The 23,150-nt window shown below is 42.3% G+C and overlaps 1 protein-coding gene across 6 annotated transcripts; it reads left to right on the top strand.

Moving 5' to 3' along the window:
- The first annotated feature begins 1,466 nt into the window (after positions 1–1,466).
- On the top strand, positions 1,467–18,335 carry LOC125707239 (tyrosine-protein phosphatase non-receptor type 14-like). 6 transcript variants are annotated; one of them, XM_048974220.1, is made up of 17 exons: positions 1,467–1,499; positions 1,608–1,689; positions 1,952–2,309; positions 5,516–5,685; positions 7,645–7,742; positions 9,499–9,566; positions 10,709–10,779; positions 11,042–11,129; positions 11,338–11,426; positions 12,286–12,373; positions 12,625–12,707; positions 12,986–13,043; positions 13,815–13,893; positions 14,227–15,551; positions 16,596–16,739; positions 17,301–17,387; positions 17,799–18,335. In XM_048974220.1, exons 3-17 carry the CDS (start codon positions 2,133–2,135, stop codon positions 18,024–18,026), a joined length of 2,853 nt encoding a protein of 950 aa, XP_048830177.1. In that variant the 5' UTR covers positions 1,467–1,499; positions 1,608–1,689; positions 1,952–2,132; the 3' UTR covers positions 18,027–18,335. The 6 variants fall into 6 exon arrangements, with proteins under 6 accessions (XP_048830177.1, XP_048830181.1, XP_048830178.1 ...); XM_048974224.1 differs by having other exon boundaries at positions 17,477–17,940; XM_048974221.1 differs by lacking the exon at positions 1,608–1,689.
- Positions 18,336–23,150: the final 4,815 nt, after the last annotated feature.

The raw sequence follows: 23,150 nt of genomic DNA, 5'->3' as shown, positions 1-23,150 counted from the left end.
TAATAGCAATCTAATTCTTGCCAGCGCTTCACAAAGAGGAATAAAAAACTAAAAACAAAGGACTTCACAAGACAATCACAAAAAAACTGAGTACAATATTCTGCTAGTTAAAATGACCTCAAATTCATTTGGTGTGTGTCCCTGACACACTGCCTCAAAGCTTTTTTTTAATCACCATTCCTGGGAATTTGCAAGGACTTGCCCCAGAAGAACAAGGCGCCAGAGACTCTATGCATGCGAGTATCCCTGCAGCCCTGTGAATGGGCAGGAATGGTCCTTTAAGCGCGTTGGGTGGGACGATGTCATGGTCTTGGCTGGTTCAAATTGCAGTTGACAAGCTACTCTTACAGCCTTCAGAAAGGTTCTTAACCAAAATACATCCAATAAATATCTTATGCTAACATAAGGATGGCAAAACGGCAAGGCTGGTGATCTTTTCTAACACTTCATATTAAATGTAGTCGCAGGACAGGTGAATAACCGTGACAAGCTTCTTTTCTTTTTTAAACAGGCAGTAAGTGCTCCAAGATTGAATCCACCACTAATCAAATGATTTTACTGCACTAAAGTGCATCATTCAGAACTTGTTCTAAAATGTTCATAAACTTGTTCATAAAATTATGGGTCTGTTATGTCAATGGAATTATGGGCGCTTTGAGCATTTTTTGTTCACATTTGGTCTTCTATAACCTATCAAAATTATATGTAGATACTAGAATCAGAATTTCGAGGAATGGCATACATTAAATTCCTCTTGGATTTACTAATTCTTTCGTGCAGTGCCTTGGCCTAGCAAAGCTGGTTTTGTGCTTCTCTGTGACTGTCGTTAGAGGCTAATGGAGCATGCATGTGTACTTCTTTAAGACCATGACTCTAGCTGTTACAGAAGACTTAAGATTTGCATCAACTTTGTGATTAGCCTGCATAGGTGATACCCCGTCGTGGGTTAGTGCTCGCCGTGTGGGCTTTTTTTTTCTGGGATAGGTTCCAGATTCCCGCGACCCTGCCTAGGACAAGTGGGCATGGTGAATGAATGAATGAATGAATGAATGAATGAATGAATGCATGCATGAATGGATGAATTATCATTAATATTTAATCATTGCTATGGAAAATGCTTCAAACATTTAATAGACTTCATAGGATATACAGAAGTTATATAATTGGCTTGGTTAAATCTTTTAGTCTCTCTTGTTTTGGCATTGTGAAATCCATGCCTAGAGAGCTACTCTTTTTAAAATGTGTTATAGTGGTGTAGTCAACTGAATTTCACTATAAGCTAGAGCAAACGCACTTGCCTGTTCCCTACCCCCACTGGCATACCTGAGCCAGGTGTGCCTTTCTTCTCCCTCAGTCTCAGAAACGCAGAGGCAGAGGCAGGGATCCAACGCAGCCCCGTAACACACTGTAAGGACACTCATCATCCATCTCTCAAGTTTGTCCTCCTTAAATGCCACTGCCTTGTTTCCCACCTGCACCTTTGAAATACCATCAATCAGGTGATGTTGTTATGATCTTCTTTGCTGTTTGATGATTGCATTGTTTGACACCCCCCCCCCCCCCGGTTATTATCGAGAAAAGTGAATCATTTTGAATTCACTTCTCAGGTATTAAGAAATACCTGGATGACTGTTTCATCAGGATTTTTATGATGCTTGTAAATTCTGAAGATATGACCTGAAGAGGCTGGTATGTGGTTTGCATTCAGAGATTGTTACTCTGTTGGTTGACGAAGGGGCTTACTGCAAGGCTTGCACAGGCTTCTATCTCATTGTATGGGACCTGTATATATTTCTAGACATTTTTGGTTATTTCAGGCTACAAAAAGTAGAACTGCAGAGGTTTTTAGCGTTTTTGGTTTATCGGTTTTGCTGACGATTCATTTTAAATATTTAAATCGGTTTTGCTTACGATTCATTGTCATCAGAAAATCCGCTTTTCGTTTCTGCAGGTCAGTGACCCCCCCACTAGGAATGGGATGCTGGTTGTCTCCTACTTGGATGTACATGTGGGGTTCCAGCAATATTGGGATGGAGAGAATGTTCTAGAATAAGGAAGAACAGAAGAACAGGAGCTGGTGGTTTTATTTATGTCCATTTAGGCTCACGCCCCAGGCCAGTTTTCTCAAAGACATGCCGTTCCCCTTCAAGATCCGGGGGAGGACCAAGTGTTACTGTGTCCTGAGTAAGAACTGCTTCTTGACCCGTGTTCAGCTGCTGGACAGCGGCGTAATGGAGAACACGCGGCCCGTGGACAGCACAGGGCAGGACTGCCTGGACGAGGTGGCCCAGAAGCTTCAGCTCAGAGAGGTAAGACTGTTCCGTTTTAGTAACCTTGGGAAAATTATTCTCAACTATATATTGTAAAGGCAGGAAATACCCATTTGCTTCATATAGCTGCCAGTCCGTAATTGTGTTGTGCTGATAATATACAATTACAATAAAGGCATTCTGGTCTGTTCCATTCTGTTCTTTTCTATTCTGTTCTATTCTATTTTGTTTTACTTGGCCAAAAGTGACTTTTTACTATGAAAACAGTCCAATATTAATTGGGTGGGGAACCCTGACCCTAAAATTGAATCAGTGTCTCAGAATATTTCTAAAGCTAATTATTCAACAATAGTTATAAGTGCTTTGCCAGAAGGACAGGTTTGTTTGCATGAACCACGAATGATTAACACCAGCTAATAAATATAATGATTTGTAGTCAGGACCTATCCGGATGATCTCACTTCCCTGCTGTTCAAGAAATGATTTAACTGTAAAGGGGCAGTTGGCCTCCATACGCACAGTTACCGAATGCGATCTGTTTTCTCACACCGCGTTGTGAAATTTGTCACCCGTCATCATTATTAAATAAACATGAGTGTCATCACTGGTCATGCTGTGAGAATTTAACAGATTCAAATTGTTTGCTGTAAAAAAAAAAAAATAAACGGATAGAAGCCAATTTCTCGAAAGGGCAAACTTGACAGGGTTCGTAAGGTGAGACGAAGGTGCAGCTTACATTGGATATTTGGGTTTGGCTGCTGGTAGCATAATAAGCTGACTGGAGTGCTCATTGGCTAATTTTGTTACATGGGCGGTGTGACCCAAAAGGTGCACTGGAAATCTCACATCCATTCCTTCCAAGCATGTTCCAACTCTCCATGCAGTTTGCAGCTCTGTACTGTATCTATTTGCAGCAACCAAAAATGCAGTGGTGTAGTCGCCTAATGGCCACTAGTGTCCTGGGTTCCAGGTTCGATTCATCCACGGTTCTATATGTGGAGGTGACTCAGTGCTCAGATGGCTAAATATGGAGTGAGACAATAACTGTACTGACACATTGGATATTTCAATTAGGGGTCCAAGCAGCAGTAATGCTGGATCCCTGTTGTTTTTTTGTGCGGTGTCTGATATTAAAGTGAATACAATCCTTTACTTTCTACTAGTCTAGACACTTTTATAACCAGTCCTCCCCCCAAACCTGCACAGCCCTGCCATACATATCCGCCTGCATTTTCAGAGCTCTGTTCTGCCTGCGTTTAGACAGTACAGCATCTCACTGAGCACAGATGATGGCTCTCTATATGATATAACCCCAGCAAAATGACCTGAAAGTCCTGCCCAGACAAGCACCTGTCCCTCCCATCACCTGCCTTGGAGATGAGAAAAGCGTCCGTGTATCACCTAGAACCGCACCAGCTTGCCTGGGGTGCACGGGTTTGGGTTCACACTACGGTTCTCACAGTGTAATTCAGGTTACAGGTGTTCCATCAATATATCCAGGCACTGCTGTGATTACTTTCATGGTTGTGTAGGTTTACATTTGTAGTATGTTATGTAAGAGTGACTTTGTATTGTCCCTTTCAGAGCTGGTGCTTTATAAAACCATGTTTCTTAACCATGCTGATTATTTAACGGGTTTTAGTTAATGCTTATACACTCATTTTAAAAGATAAAATAAGTTTAATCAAAAACTCTTAAAGCATGTTAAGCCTGAGCAGATAACGCATGGCCATTTACTCGTTTATGCGATGTTGTACTTTGTAATTTAACAGCTATTCACGTGTATATATTTTGATTTCAGAATCAATACTGGTCTTGTTTTGCAATAACCTGCAGATCTGATGCAGCATTGTACCACGTTAGCGTAACAGTGCAATAACAAATCAAACGTGTTACAGCATGATCTGAGGAGTCCAGCCAAGTTACTGGAAATGGAAGCGATTTCCTCAAAGTAAAACAGCATGAGAACATGTCTCTCCAAGTACCAAACAAAATGAATTATGATTTTGGTTTCTTAAGGCATTAGTAGAACATATAAATATGTGGAACACACTTTCCGATACTTGTTCTATGTGAGTATACTTCGCTAACTACTGATTAAGAAGGTATAGCCTTCAGCTTGCAGTAGAACTTAAAACAGGACCTTTGATCTCTAAGTTTGGAAAGAAGTTACTGAGTAATGCCTTATGTAGATTGTTCCCAGGTGTAGAAATGTGCCAAACCAGGCTTTAGATTTTCCAGTGGAATACTGCGTTCAGAATGCTTTGGAGCTTTAACTGGCTATTTGCAGAGTGATTATTATACCCGCGCCATACACCAGCGCTGCTCCAAACCTTTCAATTTTGCAATTAAATGAAGGGTTTTGTGTAGGTTATGTGGCTTTTAAACCAGAGGCTATGTTTCCGGGTGAAAAAATGTAAAGTAAACCTCTAGAAACCAATTGAATTTGGTTCTGTATGTAATAGGACATACCAGAATGGATTTTCTATATGGATTTCTATGTAAACTGTATTCATGTAGAAAAATATATTAAATTACACTCCCTATCCATTTTCCAATTGCGCATCTGATAGAGGTTTATGGGATACTGTGATATATATCAGGTCGGATTTGATTTAAAACGTTTGCCCTAGCTTAAAAAAAAGAAAATCCATGGAGTCAAAGTGTGGCGTTAAAAGCCTTTGAACAAACTTTGAGTCTCAAGCAAGCATAGCACACACTGCATGTCTGAACTGACGCCCTGTGGCACTGCATGACCTGAGGGAAAGTGAGAGCTGTTTATCTTGCTGAGCCACGCCTGAGGCTGCCATTTCTGTTGTCCTTGGGCAAAGAAAGATATGTCTGGGTGACATAATGTTGAGATCAGACTGGATGTTCTTCTCCATAGTAGTTTGGGTGGAGGGAGTGCGAGGCGGGAGGTTTGGGGTGGTGACAGATGTTGTGAAATCCTTTGTTTTGTCTGTGTATTCACAATAGTACCAGTGTAGTGTTGTTTTTTGTCTTTAAAAAAAAAAGCAAAACCTGATGACACTGTTATTACCTGGCTACATTTATAATACCAGTATACAGTATAATTTGCAGTATATCCCCCTTTTTTCCAGCCAAACCAGTCCAGCCTATTTAGAGTGAATCGCTACTGATTTATTTTTTCCTTATTGCAAAATGTACATAATTTGATCCAGTTGCATTAAGCAAATTGAGTAAAGATGAGTTATTTATTATTTTATTGCCGTTTTGCCCTCTAGACGCGGTATTTTGGCTTGTGGTTCCTGAATAAATCTCACCTCCGGCGATGGGTGGAGCTGGACAAGGCCTTGAAGAAGCAGCTTGATAAATTTGCCAGCGAGCCGTTGCTTCACTTCGGCGTGATGTTCTACGTGCCGAATGTCTCCCGCCTGGAACACGAGGTCACCAGGTATGTCGGACCATATCCACAGTCAGATATAAGCTTCAGTTTAATATATTCCATATTACATGGCCAAGCAGCAAACATACTTGGCTGAGTAGCACATTCTAAGTTGCTGAACCCATTTATGATTCCCTCTGTGTAATTACATGGCTCTGGCATGCAACATCATAATTGAGGTATTAAAGTGGCTGAATAACAAGTTGGTACAGGCAGCATTTGTAACAATTCTCACCCAGTAGGAAATGCGAATTGAGACTGAATCAGCAAATGGGAGCAGGCCTAAACAGTAATTTGTGAAGTAGCAATATATTATGTCTTACACCTAGAAGTTTGGAGATTAAAATCGTGCCTCTTCCTGTGTGTTTTTGTAGTATGCATGGTCTTTCCATGTGCAGTGTTCCTACATGTATTCTGACAAGCCCTTTGGTGAACTGGTAATCCTAAATTGCACAGTGTGCATGTGCCCTGCGATAGACTGGCATCCCATCCAATAGGTTTCCCTGCGTTGTGCCCTATTGCTCAAGGACCCATGGATATGCGACTGTTCTGCTGACCCTGGGATCGAGGCACAGAGGCTTAGCCCACTGAGTCACACACTAACCCTAGTTTTCACTAGGGTTCTGTAATGAAAGGGTTTCTTCAAATTGAATAGTCTTAAATAGCCTCCTGTGGTCTAGGTGATGAGACTCTAATTATGGTCCCTTAGAAGGAGCCAGTGTACGGTTATATCCGCTGTCTGAGCTGTCAGAATCCTGCAGGGGGACAAGGAGATGTCAGCAGGACAGAAAATCGGTCTTCTGCTCTGTCATGCTCTATTTGAAGAGCAGTTTGCTTCCTTGTCAGTTACCAAAACATTATGGGAGATCATTGTCACTGTCTGCTACCGGAGATGTTGCCAGCCTGCCGAAACCTCTGTGACATTTACTTTCTAGGTGTTTTGAAAGTGTCTGTTTGTGGTGGAGTGCTACAGATATCACCCACATCCTATATCATGATCCATCGAGTTCTATATGTCATACTTGTACCATTCCATCCTGTTTACTTTTCTTACATGGATTTTTCGTACTGCACTAATTGTGTAATACTGAAACTTCAGACCTTTGACCACTTATTTCTAAATCCGTAGCTGCTACTTCACAATGTCACTAAGCAGTTTTCAATAAGTGCTCCAAGTTACACGTAACAGGTGTTTCTTCTGTGGAGATTAAGCGCATAATGCAATCAAGAGGAAGCGACATAAGGTGTAAATAAGCACATGGACTAATTCTCTGAAGTTTACATCCCCTAACTTGATGCGTGGTCTACTGTTACGTTTGTCAGAACAATGTTTTAAGAAAGAACACAACCTCACACCATCTGGCAAACATAAAATCTTCATTTAAAATCCAGTTTTTCGCGTCTGTTATTTGACGCCTGTTATTAATTCAAACATGAGACATATCATGGGGCGACATGGTGGTGTAGTGTTTAGCACTCCGGTATCCCCCCACAGTCAAAAAACATGCTGAGGCTAACTGGAGTTGCTAAATTGCCCGTAGGTGTGCATGTGAGAGTGAATGGTGTGTGAGTGTGCCCTGCGATGGGCTGGCCCCCCATCCTGGGTTGTTCCCTGCCTCATGCCCATAGCTTCCGGGATAGGCTCCGGACCCCCCGCAACCCAGGAGGATAAGCGGTTTGGAAAATGGATGGATGGAGACATATCACCTCTCTAGGGTACCATGTTCAAGTGAAATTATTAGTGTTTTCTTCAAAGGAGGGAGGCAGATAAAATCCTTAATTACAACATTGGGTGTTTTAGCCTTTTCTGAATGGGTTTTATTGTTGCAATAGTCATAAAATTAATTGGTAAAAAATGTATTTCTTTGCGGTTGTAAAAAGTTGCAGGCACATCTGAAGTTATCGTGCCGAATCCAGGTCCCCCCCCCACTTTGGTTTATTTCTGTTTTATTTTTTGTTTCTGTTCAGATATCAGTACTACCTTCAAGTGAAGAGGGACGTCCTCGACGGGGGGCTGAGGTGCTGTTTACAGCAAACTGTCAGGCTAGCAGGCCTGGTGCTGCAAGGTGGGCATGGAGACTCATTACTGAGGCTCTGCAGGCTCATGGAATCACTCAGTGTCGCCACAAATATTGTTAAGGGGAACTGAGACACAGTCTGAGAGTAATATGTAAAACTAAATGGTGAAAACATTGGTTAAAACTGGCTGTATACTCTTGTAAGTACTGTAACTAAATATAAAGTATATTGGTAAATTTAATAAGCAGAACAGAATGCCTTCATTGTCATTATACTGGGAAGAAGTACATGAGGTTCAGTCTCTGCATTTCCCATCTGGCTCATCAGCCTCATGGCGAAATGATTACTCTGTAGGATTTGGATCTGCAGTCTTCTGATCACGGGAATGTCCTGAGTCACACACCACCTATACTTTGAATGCCCAAAATTGTAGTCTGATACAAAACAGACACAGCCATGTCACAAGCCTGGGCCATTCGTGGCTGAAGTCCGGAATGAATCCAAAACGAGCCCTGAATGATTTGCTTAGCTCAGACTTTTTCAACCACCATGCTGTCAGTTTGACAATTCTGTAGTCCAGGGTGGCATTTCCCAAAACTTTTGTAGTTATACGATTATTATAACGTCATCCATCCATTTTCTGAAACCTGCTTGTCCTATTCAGGGTTGCCTACACAAGGCAGGAACACACAACCCAGGATGGGATGCCAACCCATCACAGGGCACACTCACACATGCACACCTGCAGACAATTTGGTAAATCCAATTAGCCTCAGCATGTTTTGCTTCACTGAGACTGGAGGTGGAGACTGGAGGTGGAGAATGGAGGCACCTCCAATCCTGGTCCCAGAGGTGTCAGGCCACTGTGCTAACTGTGCCAACCCATATCATAACTTCAGAGAGAGAGACTTTCATATGATGACCCTCGGACAGATTAGGTCTCACGTCTTGCAGTGTCCCTCTTTTATATGAAATCCACTGTTAAGCAAACAAAGAAATGTGTGTACAGAAAATGCAATCTTGTTTCGCATTATTTCTGTGGTTTAAATGTATTTTTATTCTCTTATTTTTGGCAAAACGGTAAAAATGGTGTCACGTTGGATCACCGGTAAACAATAAGCCTTAAGACGCTTCCAAAACTCTCAGATGGGTTCAAAGAGATGTTTTTGTGGGGGCGACCTTGCGTATTTGCTCCAAAACTCTGGAGGTGGTGCCACCATAATGTGGAAGATTGAATATCTGTCAGTGAAGCTGGTTTTCCAGAAGATGTCTACATTTTGGGCTGTCATTTCACCTTCCATGCTGACAAGAGCCACATGTTCTTGCTGACTGAAAAATACTCGCATAACAAGCTGTTGTCAAGGCACAGTAGGGATGTGCTGGGTAATGCAATGTCTTAGACGGACTTTCTCAGGGGAATTTGCTCATAACTACCTGTCTCTCGGCAGTCCCCCATACAGACCAAATCTGTTTCATGCATGAGCTGTTGATAGTCACGTCCATCTATCTCAGCTCTGTGAATCAGAGTTGGGAGGTGGGTGGTACACAGGGTGGGGGTTCATGCTGAATAAGATGAACTACTTACAGATTAACCAGTTGAAAATTAAATTTAGATCATAATGTGTTGTCATTCTCTGCTTCTAATGCAGTGAATATTGGTTTTACATTGACAAGACCGAATACACACATTAAGATGTGTATATTTGATGGCAGAAACTTGATAGAGAATGAAATATATTCATAAAAGGTCATTTATGCCGACTTTATGTCCAAATACTTACTGTTCTTTTCGTTTCCATTCAGCTGATTTTGGAGACTATGACCAATTCCCATCTCAGGATTACCTTGAGGATTATACGTTATTTCCAGTGGTGAGATCCTCTAGTAAATTACTCATTATTAAAATGCTCATTCTCATGTAAAAGTGATCATGCGTTTATGTTTTTAATATTTGCAATTGTGAAGTATGCCGCTCATGCAGGAGGTTTAAGGGAATTACCAAGAAACAAGCAATATTCTTTTGCTTTATTTAGATTTAAAAATTCCCTGTCCCATTTCCTTACTTGACACATCAGCGGTGGGCAGAGGTTTTAAATTTCATTTGTTATTAAATTATTTGTGTAAACCTTGAGCATCGTTTCATCTTGCTATACCTTTTGCTCATCCCAAATGCTCTTCTCCATGTCTAAGCTACAACAAATTTAGGTGTGATTTTAAGGGTTTCACAGCCAAAAACCAAACTGAAGCTAAATTTATAGATGTCATCTTTAGTGGCCATTTGGATTATTTGTGCAGATAACAAAAAGCTTTCCCTGAATGCAGTATGTATACAAGAGCATAGTTTTATTTCTGGCGGGTGGGGGTGGGGGGGGGGGGCATTACAGTTACAGAATCCCATTTTTGTAGGGGGCTTCCGGTTCCGTAAAAAAAAAAAAAGTAATTCTAGGATTCTAAATAAATTTAGGATTTAGATATTTTATGATGAGAATTTTTGTGGTGAACTAGAGAGGAAAACTTATGAGTAAATTCTGGGTTGGATCTTCAGTACGCTACAGTACAATAGAGTGCACAGGGTTAGGGTATAGCTATAACAGTGTTCTTATTGCATTTGATTAGCAGATGATTCCTTTGGGTGGGTATTGCTGACCCCAGCCCACCCGTAGACACGCCGCCGTGTCATAGTGACTATATTATTCCTTAGTGTTTGACAGTTATTCATCTTGAGGATTTACCTGTGTTTAGGTATATGGCTGGTCATTCGTACACAGGGCCAGACCAAGGCATAACTGGCCTTAGGGCCCAGCAGCCACCAGAAGTCTCCCTATTTGATCAACCTGTCAAAACTGGAAGTTGACAGCCAAATTTTGCTTAGGGCCCTGAACAGGGTTGGTCCGGCCTTGCTCATACAGATTATTCCCTTTCTTATCAGCCCAGCGGACCTCGTGCACACTTCTGTCAATCAAGGTGTTCAGATGAAAATCTTCATGTGCTCTTTTCTGTCTGTGTGGTGTAGAACTGGACCGTCGTCCGGGACGTGTTGGAGGAGTGGACCCAGAAAGTAAGTGAGGAGCACCAGCAGAACTGGTAAGCTGCTGATCTGCATGCTGAAAGCTTACATATGGAACAATGAGCATCTCGCTCGCTCCGTTGCTTTGCTTTGTTTTGAGACCATGGATGTTCCATTGACCATGCTAAAGTTATCCATAGAGCTAATTTTTACCTTTGTTCATGGAAGGACATGAATAAAATTTTCTGTAACATAAATACAAATCAGTTGTATACAGGACGTTGTATTGCCAAGACTTTGTAAGAAATTCATTTTTATTTACCTTTTTCTCCCCTCAAGTGGATTGACACCTACTGAAGCAGCATTTCTGTATGTTAAAGAAGCAGAAAAGCTTGATGGCTTTGGGCAGGAAAGGTTTGCTGTCAAGGTAATGTGAGCGACACACAAACAGGAAGTAATGCCTGAATGGGCCCCCTTTCTACATCCACGTCCATTTGACGTATGACCACACCCCATTGGGAACGGCTCTTGATTTTACTGTCCGTGCCCGCGACAGGAAGTTAAAGCTAAGTCTGTTTTCATATTCCCTCTTTGAAATCCAAGAGAATCTGCATCACCTCCTTTTGTTTTTGCAGGACAGCTACAACAATTTCATTTACCTGTGTGCCTCCTTCATTGGTGTGTCTGTTAAGAGCAAAGATGGAAGATCGTTGATGCTGCACAGGTCTGTCGCTGTAGATATTGATGAAATTGTAACAATAGTATGACGTCGTATATCAGTTATAAAAAGCAAGCGGCAGATTTTTTACAAATAAAGGAAGCTGCAGCAAAAGTGACCGTAAGTGTGTCGGATGTCATGTTACTCTGCGTGTTTCCTTTGTGAAAGAAAAAAAGGGGATTATTTATAATTTGAAGCTGTCTCAGAATCGCCACGCTTTAATTTTTGTGTTTGAAAGGTGATAACAAAATAATAATAAGGAATTGCATGATGGTTCTATCTTGTGGCTCAGTGGGTAACACTGTCACCAGACGCCTCCAGCTTTTGAAGGTTTGAATCCCACCTCCGTGTTCTGTGTGTGTGTGTGTGTGTGTCTGTGGAGTTTACCTGTTCTCTCTGTGTCACACAGGATTCTACATACCCCATAGTCAGAGACACATTAAAAGCCCCTCGGCTATTTGAGTTTTCAAATCCCCCCCCCCCCCCCCCCCCCCAAGACAAACTTCACCAGCTAATTTCAGCCTGTTCTGGGTGTGGCGATGGTAAAAGCTGTTGACTGGGGGGTAGTGTGCGTCAGTGGTTTGATTGAATCACTCACTGGCAAATAAATACACTCACAATTTAATTAAACTAGGTTAGTTGAGGCCTTATTAGTGGAGGTCCCTGGGCTTCTGTCCATGTAAACCCGTGCATTAAAACATGTCTGCCCATAATGTACCCTACGATAGGCTGGCATCCTGTCTAGGGCGGGGCTTAGCCTTGTGTGCTGATCTGCCTGAGACTTCCCATGACCCTGACTGGGATAAGTAGTTACACAAGTTTCTACATTTTTATCCTGAGAAATATGCGATTTTCCTACTTTCAGATGGAATGACATCAAGTCCATCTCACGCAACAGGTCCACGGTCACCATGGAGATAATAAGCAAAAATGTTACCATTACATTCCACACGGTGAGTGTCTGCGGTGATAAGTACCATGGGCTTGCTGCATGGGAAAAATGTCATTCATTATTATGACGCTAACATTTGTGAATATATTATTCCTTAATTATGGTAAGGACACACAAGGACTACTGTGTGTTGTAAATTATCTCATTATTCAGCTTCTCTTGATCCTAAAAATATTGACGTTTCATAAACAAAAAAAAGAATAATAATATTTTGCATTTTTGAATTTATCATAATTTTAATTTTGCTTTTAGGGTGATATGGAAAACTCCAAATACATTGCAAGACTGTTCACCGGCAAGCATAAATTCTACGCGCAGAACAAAATAAGTTTAAAGTAAGATGTTTCCTTACTGATTATTTCTGAGTGCAACACACGCGGGTTATTGTGTCAATTTCAAGTGTGTTTTTGATGCCAGGGATATTTTAAGTTTGGCCTAATGCAGGTTTGTGGGTCATTCTGTCCCCTGTGGAGATGTGAGGCGAATACACATCTTGAGGCTTTGCCTGTTCATGCTAGACTCCTGGTTATTTGTATTTGGGGATGACATATGAATTGTGTGCGTCTGGTGTTTTCCCCGTCGAGACTCACCTGGTGGCCTCTGTTTCTCGCAGCTTATCACGCTCACCGCTGCAGATCCGGAAACGTACCACATGGGATTGGTCCGCTATGGTAAAACACTGATATTACTGACCATTTTATCAAATCTCTGGTGCGGGGGCTTTTAAGATGCTTATTATTAAACAAGTATGCTGCATGTTCGGTACAGTGTGTAAGGGGCCTCCGAGTCAAAGGAGGGAGAAGCAGTAATGTCACATTGTTCTAGCAAGAAAAGACTATTGCAGCAGTTACTGCATGATCCCAAGACTCAGAGGCTTGACCCTCTAAATAGTATGGATACCATATTTTTAGTCACCAGTTTTTGCAGGCAGTAAAAAACAAACAAACCATTATTTGGCTCTGTATAATTTTGTGTCTCTTCTGAAGTCGTGGTTAACGTGCTCTGAATGAGTGAACTGCTAATTGAAGAGGTTTTACCTTATTTTTTTCAAACAATCCTTGGAACCATCGGGGGTTAAGGACCTTGGTCAGGGTCCCAGTGTTGAAATCACTCTACATAAGCTGGGATATGAACCGGCAACTTCTGACCACAGGCATAAAGTGAAAACCCACCAAGCCATCCACCACCCGCTCTTGCCTATTCTAGGGCGCCTCCATCCCTCCCTTATGCTGTTGTTAGGCCTTTTCTATTTGCACAGTGTCTGGTGTGTGGCTGTATATGTGCATATGATACACTCTGGGGTTATGATTTGGTTTGCATTTGTTCTACCCATGTGATCTGATGCTGAAAGATCGTACATGGAGAGAAGTCATGAGTCTTGACCTTGAGCAGATATGGCGTCAGTGATCACACATCCCACATCTTTTTCCTGTCCTGGTCAGGCACGATCTCCATCCTACACGCTCCAGCCTCAGCATTCTCAGTGCGGGGGATTTTGCCAAGACCCTCCGTGTTCTCAGGGTACCGACAACATTGCACGCTTTATTTTTAAATGTGACACTTTTCATTCTCTTGGCCGCCTGAAAGTTTGAGCAGAAAAGGTGTCTACCCATCACGTTTATTTTTAAAAGGCATTAAATGTATTGATAATTAAAAGTTACATTTTCTTAATTTGGGTGATGGATTTATTCTGACCTGCTGAGAAGAGCTTATGATGTAACGTTAGCAAAAGAAAATTGGTAGAAAATTATTCGGAGGAAAAAAAATGTTGTATTCGTCATAGGCCTTCATAGGCTATTTAAATGTGTAATAATTCTATGTGGCCTTTTTGATCCACATCTGTCTCTCTTAAAGACAGTACTGATGGTCCCTATTATGAATCCGAGCCCAACTTCCTGAATGGCACGACTCATGACGGCAGCTTGTACAGTGCGCCCAGCACGACCTCCCTCAGCCGCTCGCAGACCATCATCCAAACCTCCCCAATATCCTCCACCCTCAGCGTCCAGAGCATCGACGTCTCACCTCCTGAATACTCCCTTGGCCGCCGCCACCCGGGAACTGCGCCTTCTTACCGCCACACCCCCGACTACGAGAGCGTCATGCAGCAGAAGCTGATTGTGGCGGCCAAGGCTCGCCGCGGCCAGTCCCTCTACGGCCAGCCAGAGATGAGGGAACGGGTCGCCCCATACCCCAGTCCTCATAACCCTCAGATTAGATACAGCATGCCTGTGACGACAGCTACACATGAGAACCTTGGGTGTAGTTACACAACTAATCCAGCTGAGGGCAGCACCATCGTGCAGACAGTGAGTACACCAGAACTGGCCCACGTAAGACCACAGAGTACACAGTGCAATAGCACCACCCACATGCCAAGAGGTCCCCTGTCTCGCCCGCCCCCCTCTTATCCCTGCTTCCGCCCTGCGGCAAGCTCCACTGACTTGAGTCCCCATCTCAGGCGTATGGGAGGCAGCAGCCCAGAGCTGGTCTCCAGAAAGGTGCAGCCGTCTGTAAAGACCTTCCACCCGGACAGATCTGCCATAGTCCCGCGCCCCCCCAGCTTGAGAGCTGCACAGCACCAGGTGTCCTTCAAGCACTGGCAAAGCCTGGAAGTGATGAGCAGCATGGTGCATGGGATGGAGGCCATGACCCTTAAGGTGCTCAATGCCCCACTGCTGCAGAGGAGTACTCTTAGAGATCAGCTGGCTCCTTTTTCCTCTGAGATGCCCATCCGGAAACCCACCGAGAACCTTTCCTCCTACCAGCATGTGAGGAACCCATCCAATGCCACCGTACTCATCCACAGTAGCGGGAGTGAAGAGGAGGAGATACTTGACCCTGGTCTTCAGGGTCTGAGATTCAGGCAGCGACCCATCAGTCCACATCTGAGGGCAGCTCTTGCCAGAATCCCAAACACGCCCCCACCTGAGTATCCAGGGCTTGGGAGGGTCACCAGTAAGGAGGACATGGTACATAAGAGTGAAGGCCAGAACCGAGTCAGTAATCTGATGCGCTCAGAAACCCAGCTCATAGGGTCCACGCTTGGGCTGTCCATCTCGGAGCCGAACCTGGCGAGTATGAAGGAGAGGGTCAAGAAGAAGGTGGGCAAAGAGAGGCCTGTCTCAGAGATGTTCTCCATTCGGGACAGCATTGTGGAGCGGGAGATTATGCAAAGGGTAAGGGTGGTTCATGTTATTGTGATAAAATCGAAGGTCTCAAAAGACCTGTTTCATGAAGATTTATTTGTATACCGCAAGTTTTCATAATCAACACACGGGTCATGCTCGTATCTATCATTGAGGACTCCGAGGTCATTTCTTTGGTATTTTTTCTGCATTTTTTAAAGGGATATTTTATTGAATGTGCTGAGAACAAGCCTGACCGAGAGATCAGATGTCAGTGCTGTTAAGTCAGATCAAAGCATAGACACAAATTAAAAATTCAAAATTTATACTGCAGTCTTAAAAGGTTTTCTTGAGCCCCCCTAGGAAGGGCTAACACTTTTGACCTTGGTATTTAAAAACTCCTGCCTGTGGCCCTGGCACAGGTCTTTGTTTAACAGACAATGTTATGAACTGTAGAGATACTGACTAGGGCAGGGCTATTCAAATCATGGTCCTCGAAAGGTTTGAGCACTGCTGGTTCTCCAGCGCTCCTGTCTGTCTGGGTGCTGGGAAGGAGCTAAAATGTGACCTGTCTGGCAGGGAACTGGGAGGGAGCAAAAATGTGGACTGTCTGGCAGGGAACTGGGAGGGAGCAAAAATGTGGACTGTCTGGCAGGGAGCTGGGAAGGAGCTAAAATGTGGACTGTCTGGCAGGGAACTGGGAGGGAGCAAAAATGTGGACTGTCTGGCAGGGAACTGGGAGGGAGCAAAAATGTGGACTGTCTGGCAGGGAACTGGGAGGGAGCAAAAATGTGGACTGTCTGGCAGGGAGCTGGGAGGGAGCAAAAATGTGGACTGTCTGGCAGGGAACTGGGAGGGAGCAAAAATGTGGACTGTCTGGCAGGGAGCTGGGAAGGAGCTAAAATGTGAGCTGTCTGACAGGGAGCTGGGAGGGAGCAAAAACATAGTCCCCGAAGACTGGGTTGGGAAATGTAATATATGACATTTTTGAGTATTAAAAAATAGGTGATTTTCTGGTGCTACTCCATGTAGTTTGGAAAAAAGATATTCTGCGGCTCACTACAGTGACTATGTTCCTTTTCCTTTTTCTTTTAGACACGGGAAAAGCAAAAAATGGAGATGGAGCCTCTGAAGAAGCCTTTGAGGATGGCATCCCAGAATCGCTTCTATGCAGCCGGCTCGCCGGGCTCTGAGAACCAGCATGCTGACTCTGGTCCTGTATCATTCGCTGACGAACCGGTAAGACTGCGACACTCTGTCTGTAAATTGTGACATCACAATGCTCTATTCATGCAAAAGATACTATTAGTTATGTGCAAGATGGTGGTACATCTATCATTTCCTAAAATGAAATGACACGATTAAACATACTGATACAGTTCCTGTATTTACATATTTACACTATATTTTTTCCCCTCTGATCATCAAAATATTGATGATTGATGCCAGGTCTTTTATCATTACTGAAGAAGTCTTACTTTTGTATTTGTGCAAGCATACATGTATTGAAGCTCTTATTGTACCAAATGGCACAATACAGATGACTAACATTCTTGATGTTTGCAAGAAATGACAAATGGGAACCGTGATGCCATTCCAGTTTAAATGAGAAGTAGAACTGAAGTCATTTGACAAACAAGGTGAAACAATGTCCTCAGTAGTGTTGATATCAGTTTACACCAACTCAGAGTTAATTTCTGGTGTAAAACAGTATCTGTAGGTGAATATGTAACTAACACAATTAATGAGGCTTGTGTAAGGACTGCACCCATCCATCTTCTAATTTCTTATCCTATTCAGGGTCACAGGGGGGGCTGGAGCCAATCCCAGGCAGCACAGGGCACAAGGCTGGGGTACAGCCTGGATGGGATGCCAGTCCATCACAGGGTACATACACACATGCAGTGACACACACAATTATTCACACTGGGAAATTAGTCTAACAGTTAGTCTAACTGCATGTCCTTGGACTGCAGGGGGAACCGGGGTACCTAGAGCAGAGGAAGAACATGCATACTCAGCATGCAAACAGTAGAACCCCCAACCATGGAGATGTGAGGCAGGAGGTGCTAATCACAGAGCCAGGAAAGCATTATTATTTTATGTTGTAGTTTTAAAGGCTGCTATGGAAGAACTCTCGAGGAAGATTTGATTATATGCTTCACAGGTTAATACCAATGAATCCAGTTACACTAGTTATCATTGCTGCAGAAAATGTATTAAAATGCATGCTGTGCATAGCAATAGGCTAATCGCTAAGATCTGGAATTTTGCATGTTGCCCCCCTGTGCGCTACAGCGTCGGTTCATGGAGAGGAGACTGGAGGAGGAGCTGGTTACCGCAGAGTCTCCTGATGAGATCCACGAGAAGGCTGCTGACAGGGTGGCCATCGTGGCATCGCTACCAGGCAGTGCTAAGCGGAGCCAGTTCCTGCGCATAGTGCCATACGGGAACGACCACATAGGGCTGTTTCCTAGCAGTGATGAGAGGGGTGGCTACACCAGTGCTTTGCACATCAAAGTTTGACAGGAGCTTTTAGAACTCTGATAAGAATATAAGAAATTTACAAACGAGAAGGTTTGAGGGGAACTTAACTAATAGCTCAGAATTGTTAAAATCTTATCTAGCTTTGATTTAAAGGAACCCAGGGTTTTAGCTTGCGCTACACTAGCAGGAAGACTATGTGTGTTTACTACAGTGAGAGGGGAAATGGTGCTTGTTTGACAAATTTTACACCACGCACAGGGGGTTTGTTTGTTGTACTTTTTAAGTGCATTTTATTGCTTGTGGTGAAGAAACTGGTGAGCATTGGCAAATTATCTGTTATGAATTTCCTATCTTTGTCTTTATTTCTGCGTTGCCACTGGGATGTTATCACTCTACAGTCATGTGTCACATTAACGTTAGCAAGTCAACACGAGTCAAAAGATCGTAGCTAGCTAGCTGGTTAGCAAAACGTTCTGTTTCAACATTTCCTAAATAAGTAACATGTTTTATTGAATATTTTGTGCCGTACTGTTTCTGGCCAGCAAAACGATACCAAACCTCAGGGGCTTCACTCAAATGTGTGATTTGAGTGATGGTAAAGATCACTGCTGACCATGCAGACATGCTCTATATCACTAATACAAGCCCATCAGCTGTTTCAAAATTATTTCAGCCTCTAGTGATTCAAATAGGTTTGTTTGCATTCAGTCAAATGAACTAAATCTCAATGTTGAAAACATACTTGAAAAAACAAACTAATTAAGGAAAATGTAGATAAATGTAACAGTATACAGTTTTAGGTATTTTTAAATCAAGAAATGTAATAAAAAAAATTCTAAAACATACATTTCCACACATGCATATTTCCTGAGGCTGCACCAGCAGCCTGAAGCGGCAGACCTTAATACCTTCAGACGGCTGCACTACTTAGTTTCTTAATTAGCGCTTTCATTCTGTTCAGCATTATTAAAAAGAACGCCTTAATAACTTACCATTATCTATAATAAATGGCACATTTCCCTCGCAGTTTATTGATAGTGATGTTACTTTTAATGAAATCCCCTTTCTATGTTTCCATGGTCACCAAAATCATTGGAGTTGCATCAGATTTTTTTTTTTTTTCCGAGCACTCGAGCACAGTGCCAAATAATATTATTTTTGGATTGTTTTTCGTTTCATTAAAACTAAGAAACGAGAAGAAAATGGAAGGAACGATAGAATGACATCAGCATGCAATGAAAAACCTTTTGAAGTCACAGCAGGGGGCAATAGGTACATTAGGAGCAATGACTTATTGAGAAAGGTATAAGCCTTCTTAAATACACCAAGCCACCCACATCCTTGTCCTCCTTAGCTGAGGTAATTATTCTCCTCGGTGTGGTCTGACTCACAGAGGACAGATTCTCCCTGTGCTTTGAAATGTGAAACAGCTTCTAAACATATCTCTCCTTTTGTCCCACAGCGTTATAAATACATGCAAAAAAAAATCACACATAGATTAAAAGAAGCAATCATGAGATGTACACAAACGAAAGAGAAGCGCAGATTCTGAGCCGCGGGTCGCTAAAGACGATATTGGGGCCGAGGTGTGGTCTGGAGGAGCAGCTCGCAGTGTGGATGGCGCTGTGCTTGTTCTCCGCAGACTATGCCTATAGGCCCATGACGCGTGACACACAGACGGATGCCGCTTGGTCCCAGATCACTGTGACCCGGTGCACTTAGCGGATGGGCTGGGGACAGTCTAGAGAAGAAGCTGAACGCTCTCCAGCAGATGGCATATGCACATGCTTGTCAGCTACTGAGGAGGCACTGTTATGAAACAGAACTCTGAAGACGAGGCGACCTTGAGTACACACTAACGTCTGTCAGTGGAAAACAAATTTTAAAAAATCAATGTAGCTTCAATACTTGCAATTTGACTGTGCAAAGGTATTTCTGCTGCTGTTCTCTCTGTGTATTTCTCGGCCTATCTGTGCCCAACTAATGAATGGGGGGGGGGGGGGGGGGTGCGGGTTGACTGCCACTACATTGGCACACAGGAGCCTCGGCCAAACACATGCCAGGACTCCTGGCAGATGGTCTGGGAGAAGGGAGTGAATGTCATTGCCATGGTTACAATGGAAATGGTGCGTCAGGCTCATTCAAAACAGCCCTACAATTTTCTGAAAATGGGCAAAATGTGGATTTTTTTAAAATGATAATATACTCACATAATACATTCATTTTTTAAAAAAAAGATCATATTCCCAAAGATTCCAAAGAAACTACAATTCCTGTATTTTTATCACTGAATGAAAATGTTCTCATATTAATTTTTTTTCCTTGAAATGTTTCCATGAACTTTTTAGTGTTCTGGTTCTAAAGCTCATATGTGGAGACAGCATAGAACAGCTTCAGAACCTAATTATCACCGTATGACAAATGATTTGTCCAGCCAGTTAAATGTTTAAGACAGGAATCTATGTATTTATAAATGAAATGGAGTTGTAATTACTGAACACAAAAGCCTTGTTGAAAGAAATAACTTTTTTACTGTAATTACATTGGTGTAAATACATGTAAGACAGCCATAAAAAACAAGTGGTTCAGTCCATTAAGAGGTCTTGCTTCACATCCAAGTTTAGCAGGATTTAAAATTGTGCTGCCTCACTCTTCTTGTAAAGTTGTTTGGCTGGAACGTAGGAGCCAATTTCATACAAGAAAAAAATAACTAGGAGTTGGATTTTCATAAAAATGTAACATTACTCAGTGGCAGTTCATGTGTGGGACTTCTCGCTATAATAGTACTGGTTATTTTTATGACTGCCCCAGAACCACCTTAAGGTAGTACTGGCATTATTACAAAATAAAATATCACTCAGTTTATTAATAATGTATTATGTGCAGCTATCAAGACTGAGCCTGGATGTTGGCCCATGCTGGTGACAAAATCTGTTTGCATGGACCAGCTCCCTGGATGACTGCATTAGCTTATGTAGCTTTTCTGCTCTGACTGTGCTTGGCTTGATAGTACATGTTGAAATGGAGAAAGTGCCTCTGCACGTGTCATAAAGGGGGTGTCTCAAAATGCACCTTTCTTAGATCATATTCCTGGTCACAGATGAATTAGAAAATCAGATTAAATAGGCTGTGGTCAGCATGGTAGGTAGGCATTGGTTGTTAAAATTTTAGGCTGTAATGGGCTTTTGGCTAATATGCATTCAGAAACCTTACTGATGATCAGTGGCAGCTGTAGACAATTTCAGCTGGGGGAGCCAGACTGGGGCCAGATGCATTTGACCTTAATGTCCTCTAAGTATTACACTAGGTTACCAGCATTAAGAAGCAAAAGACAATTTTGAAAACGGATGAGTTACTTATGCAATGCAGTTACATTTTACAGGTTTTACAAAAATGTAACTCCCTCTGATTTCTTGTTTTGACTGTTGCTTCCACAAGCTTGAGTATTTTTTTCTGTCGTTATCTTCGCTTTTCAGCAACTGCAGCGACTCGACCCCCCGGCACCCCCGCATTGAGTCCGTCAAGAAAATGTGCTTACGTGTTTCGCCTGTTCCCACCGAACAAAACTTTAGCCCATATATATAAATGCTAATATAATATGTTATTACAGTAATAATATGTAGCATGCGTGTTTTTTTTTTTGGGGGGGGGGGGGTGGGGGCATTTTGTCACAGGGTCTTTGCCCTCACCTCCTCTAAAGATTTTACTAAATTTTGCACAGATACAGATATGGGGCAGGTTATAAATATGAAAGTATACAAATCTCATTTGGCATCCAAGAACAGCCTCACTAGCCATTGCAATCTTAAGACGACTGCAAAGTTCTGCACAGACTTGAAATCCAACATCACCACGTGGTTAGAGGTCAAGTATCTTTTGTCAGGATAGAGATGATATCTGCACTAACCAGCTGCCCGAACTAGTCGTACCCAAACCAAACCCAGGGCTCTGTCTGTGAGCGGGCGATCATTCTCCTTAAAACAGTATTTAGAAGGAGTGAATTAGATGTTGAACACCTTTAATGTGTTTTTTTGCCCAGAATCAGAATGAATGTCTCTGAGAAATGTGACCTTGAGTCAATTTTTAAAAATGCTGGGACAAATATTAAAAATGTCTCTTTATCCTGAAACATTGTAGCGGTGACCTCCAATTGGTTTTAGGTATGTGGTTATATCCCAGCCCCCCTGCTTGGGTTGGCACTTTCAATCACTCAGCTGGGGGGGGGGGGATTTTGAGCCCTATGAAGTCCTGGACCCCCTGAATCAGTCATGGTATTCATGCCCCTCCAATGCCCCTGGGTTTGGGCAGAAAAGTGCATATATAAGTCACAATATATACACACATCACAACAACCCTCAGAGCACATAGCAAAGGGCAATACATCAACTATACCTTCATAATGCATTTGTAGACCATTCAGTGCACCTTCATAATGCATTCATAAGCAACATGTAAGTATACCTTAAGATCCTAAATACCTTGACTGCTTTAATCTATATTAATAATTATATTATTAAACAATTATGTTTAGCATATAATATGCTGCCTATGAATGCAAAATAAATGTGTTATGAAGATTCAGTTATTGTAAAGGATTACCTACCAAAAATATACATTATAACAGCAAGAACAAAGGGAAAATACATTACAGAAACTGGTAAACAACAAACCATATAACAAAGCCATACAACATTACAAAATTCAGAGCGATCGTCATCTAAGATTCCGCAAATGTGCAGTATGTGATGTTCTTACGAATTGGCTACAGTGTTTTTGCATTGTGGCACATTCTGTTGGTATGCCACTTGACGTGAAAATTCAGAGATGGTTTCAGCAGTGCACAGTGATGGAGCAAGTGAGTGGGTTCCCCCTAAACCATAAAGAATAAACCGTGGAATTAATCCAAAACAGAAGTGCTACAAAAAGTATAAGAATTTGAGAAATCTGACCTATTTCTGTTTGGAAAGGAAAATTCTAATCATTTGAAAAATTTGCCCTACTTTTTAGGATTACTTAATATTAAAATGGGTCTTGACATCCATAATCTTTATTAGAATGCATTATTTATTCAGAAGCCAGCAGTCTAGCAGTGAGTAGATTTGGGACATTTGGTTCACGACACTCAACAGGAAACCGATAAGATTTATGAGTGGATAATGCATG

Source organism: Brienomyrus brachyistius, chromosome 14 (assembly GCF_023856365.1).
Source record: "Brienomyrus brachyistius isolate T26 chromosome 14, BBRACH_0.4, whole genome shotgun sequence".
Classification (NCBI taxonomy): Eukaryota; Metazoa; Chordata; class Actinopteri; order Osteoglossiformes; family Mormyridae; genus Brienomyrus; species Brienomyrus brachyistius.
Note: the sequence above shows the minus strand (reverse complement) of the source record. Positions and strands in the feature narration are given on the sequence as shown.

Bases quoted from the DNA above. Each gene is read 5' to 3' on its own strand.
- LOC125707239 (XM_048974221.1), top strand. From the start codon at position 2,133: ATGCCGTTCCCCTTCAAGATCCGGGGGAGGACCAAGTGTTACTGTGTC. The intron at 7,743-9,498 runs GTGGGCATGGAG...GTTTCCATTCAG, and splicing joins AGCAGGCCTGGTGCTGCAAG to CTGATTTTGGAGACTATGAC. The intron at 17,388-17,798 runs GTACATACACAC...TGTGCGCTACAG, and splicing joins GGATGCCAGTCCATCACAGG to CGTCGGTTCATGGAGAGGAG.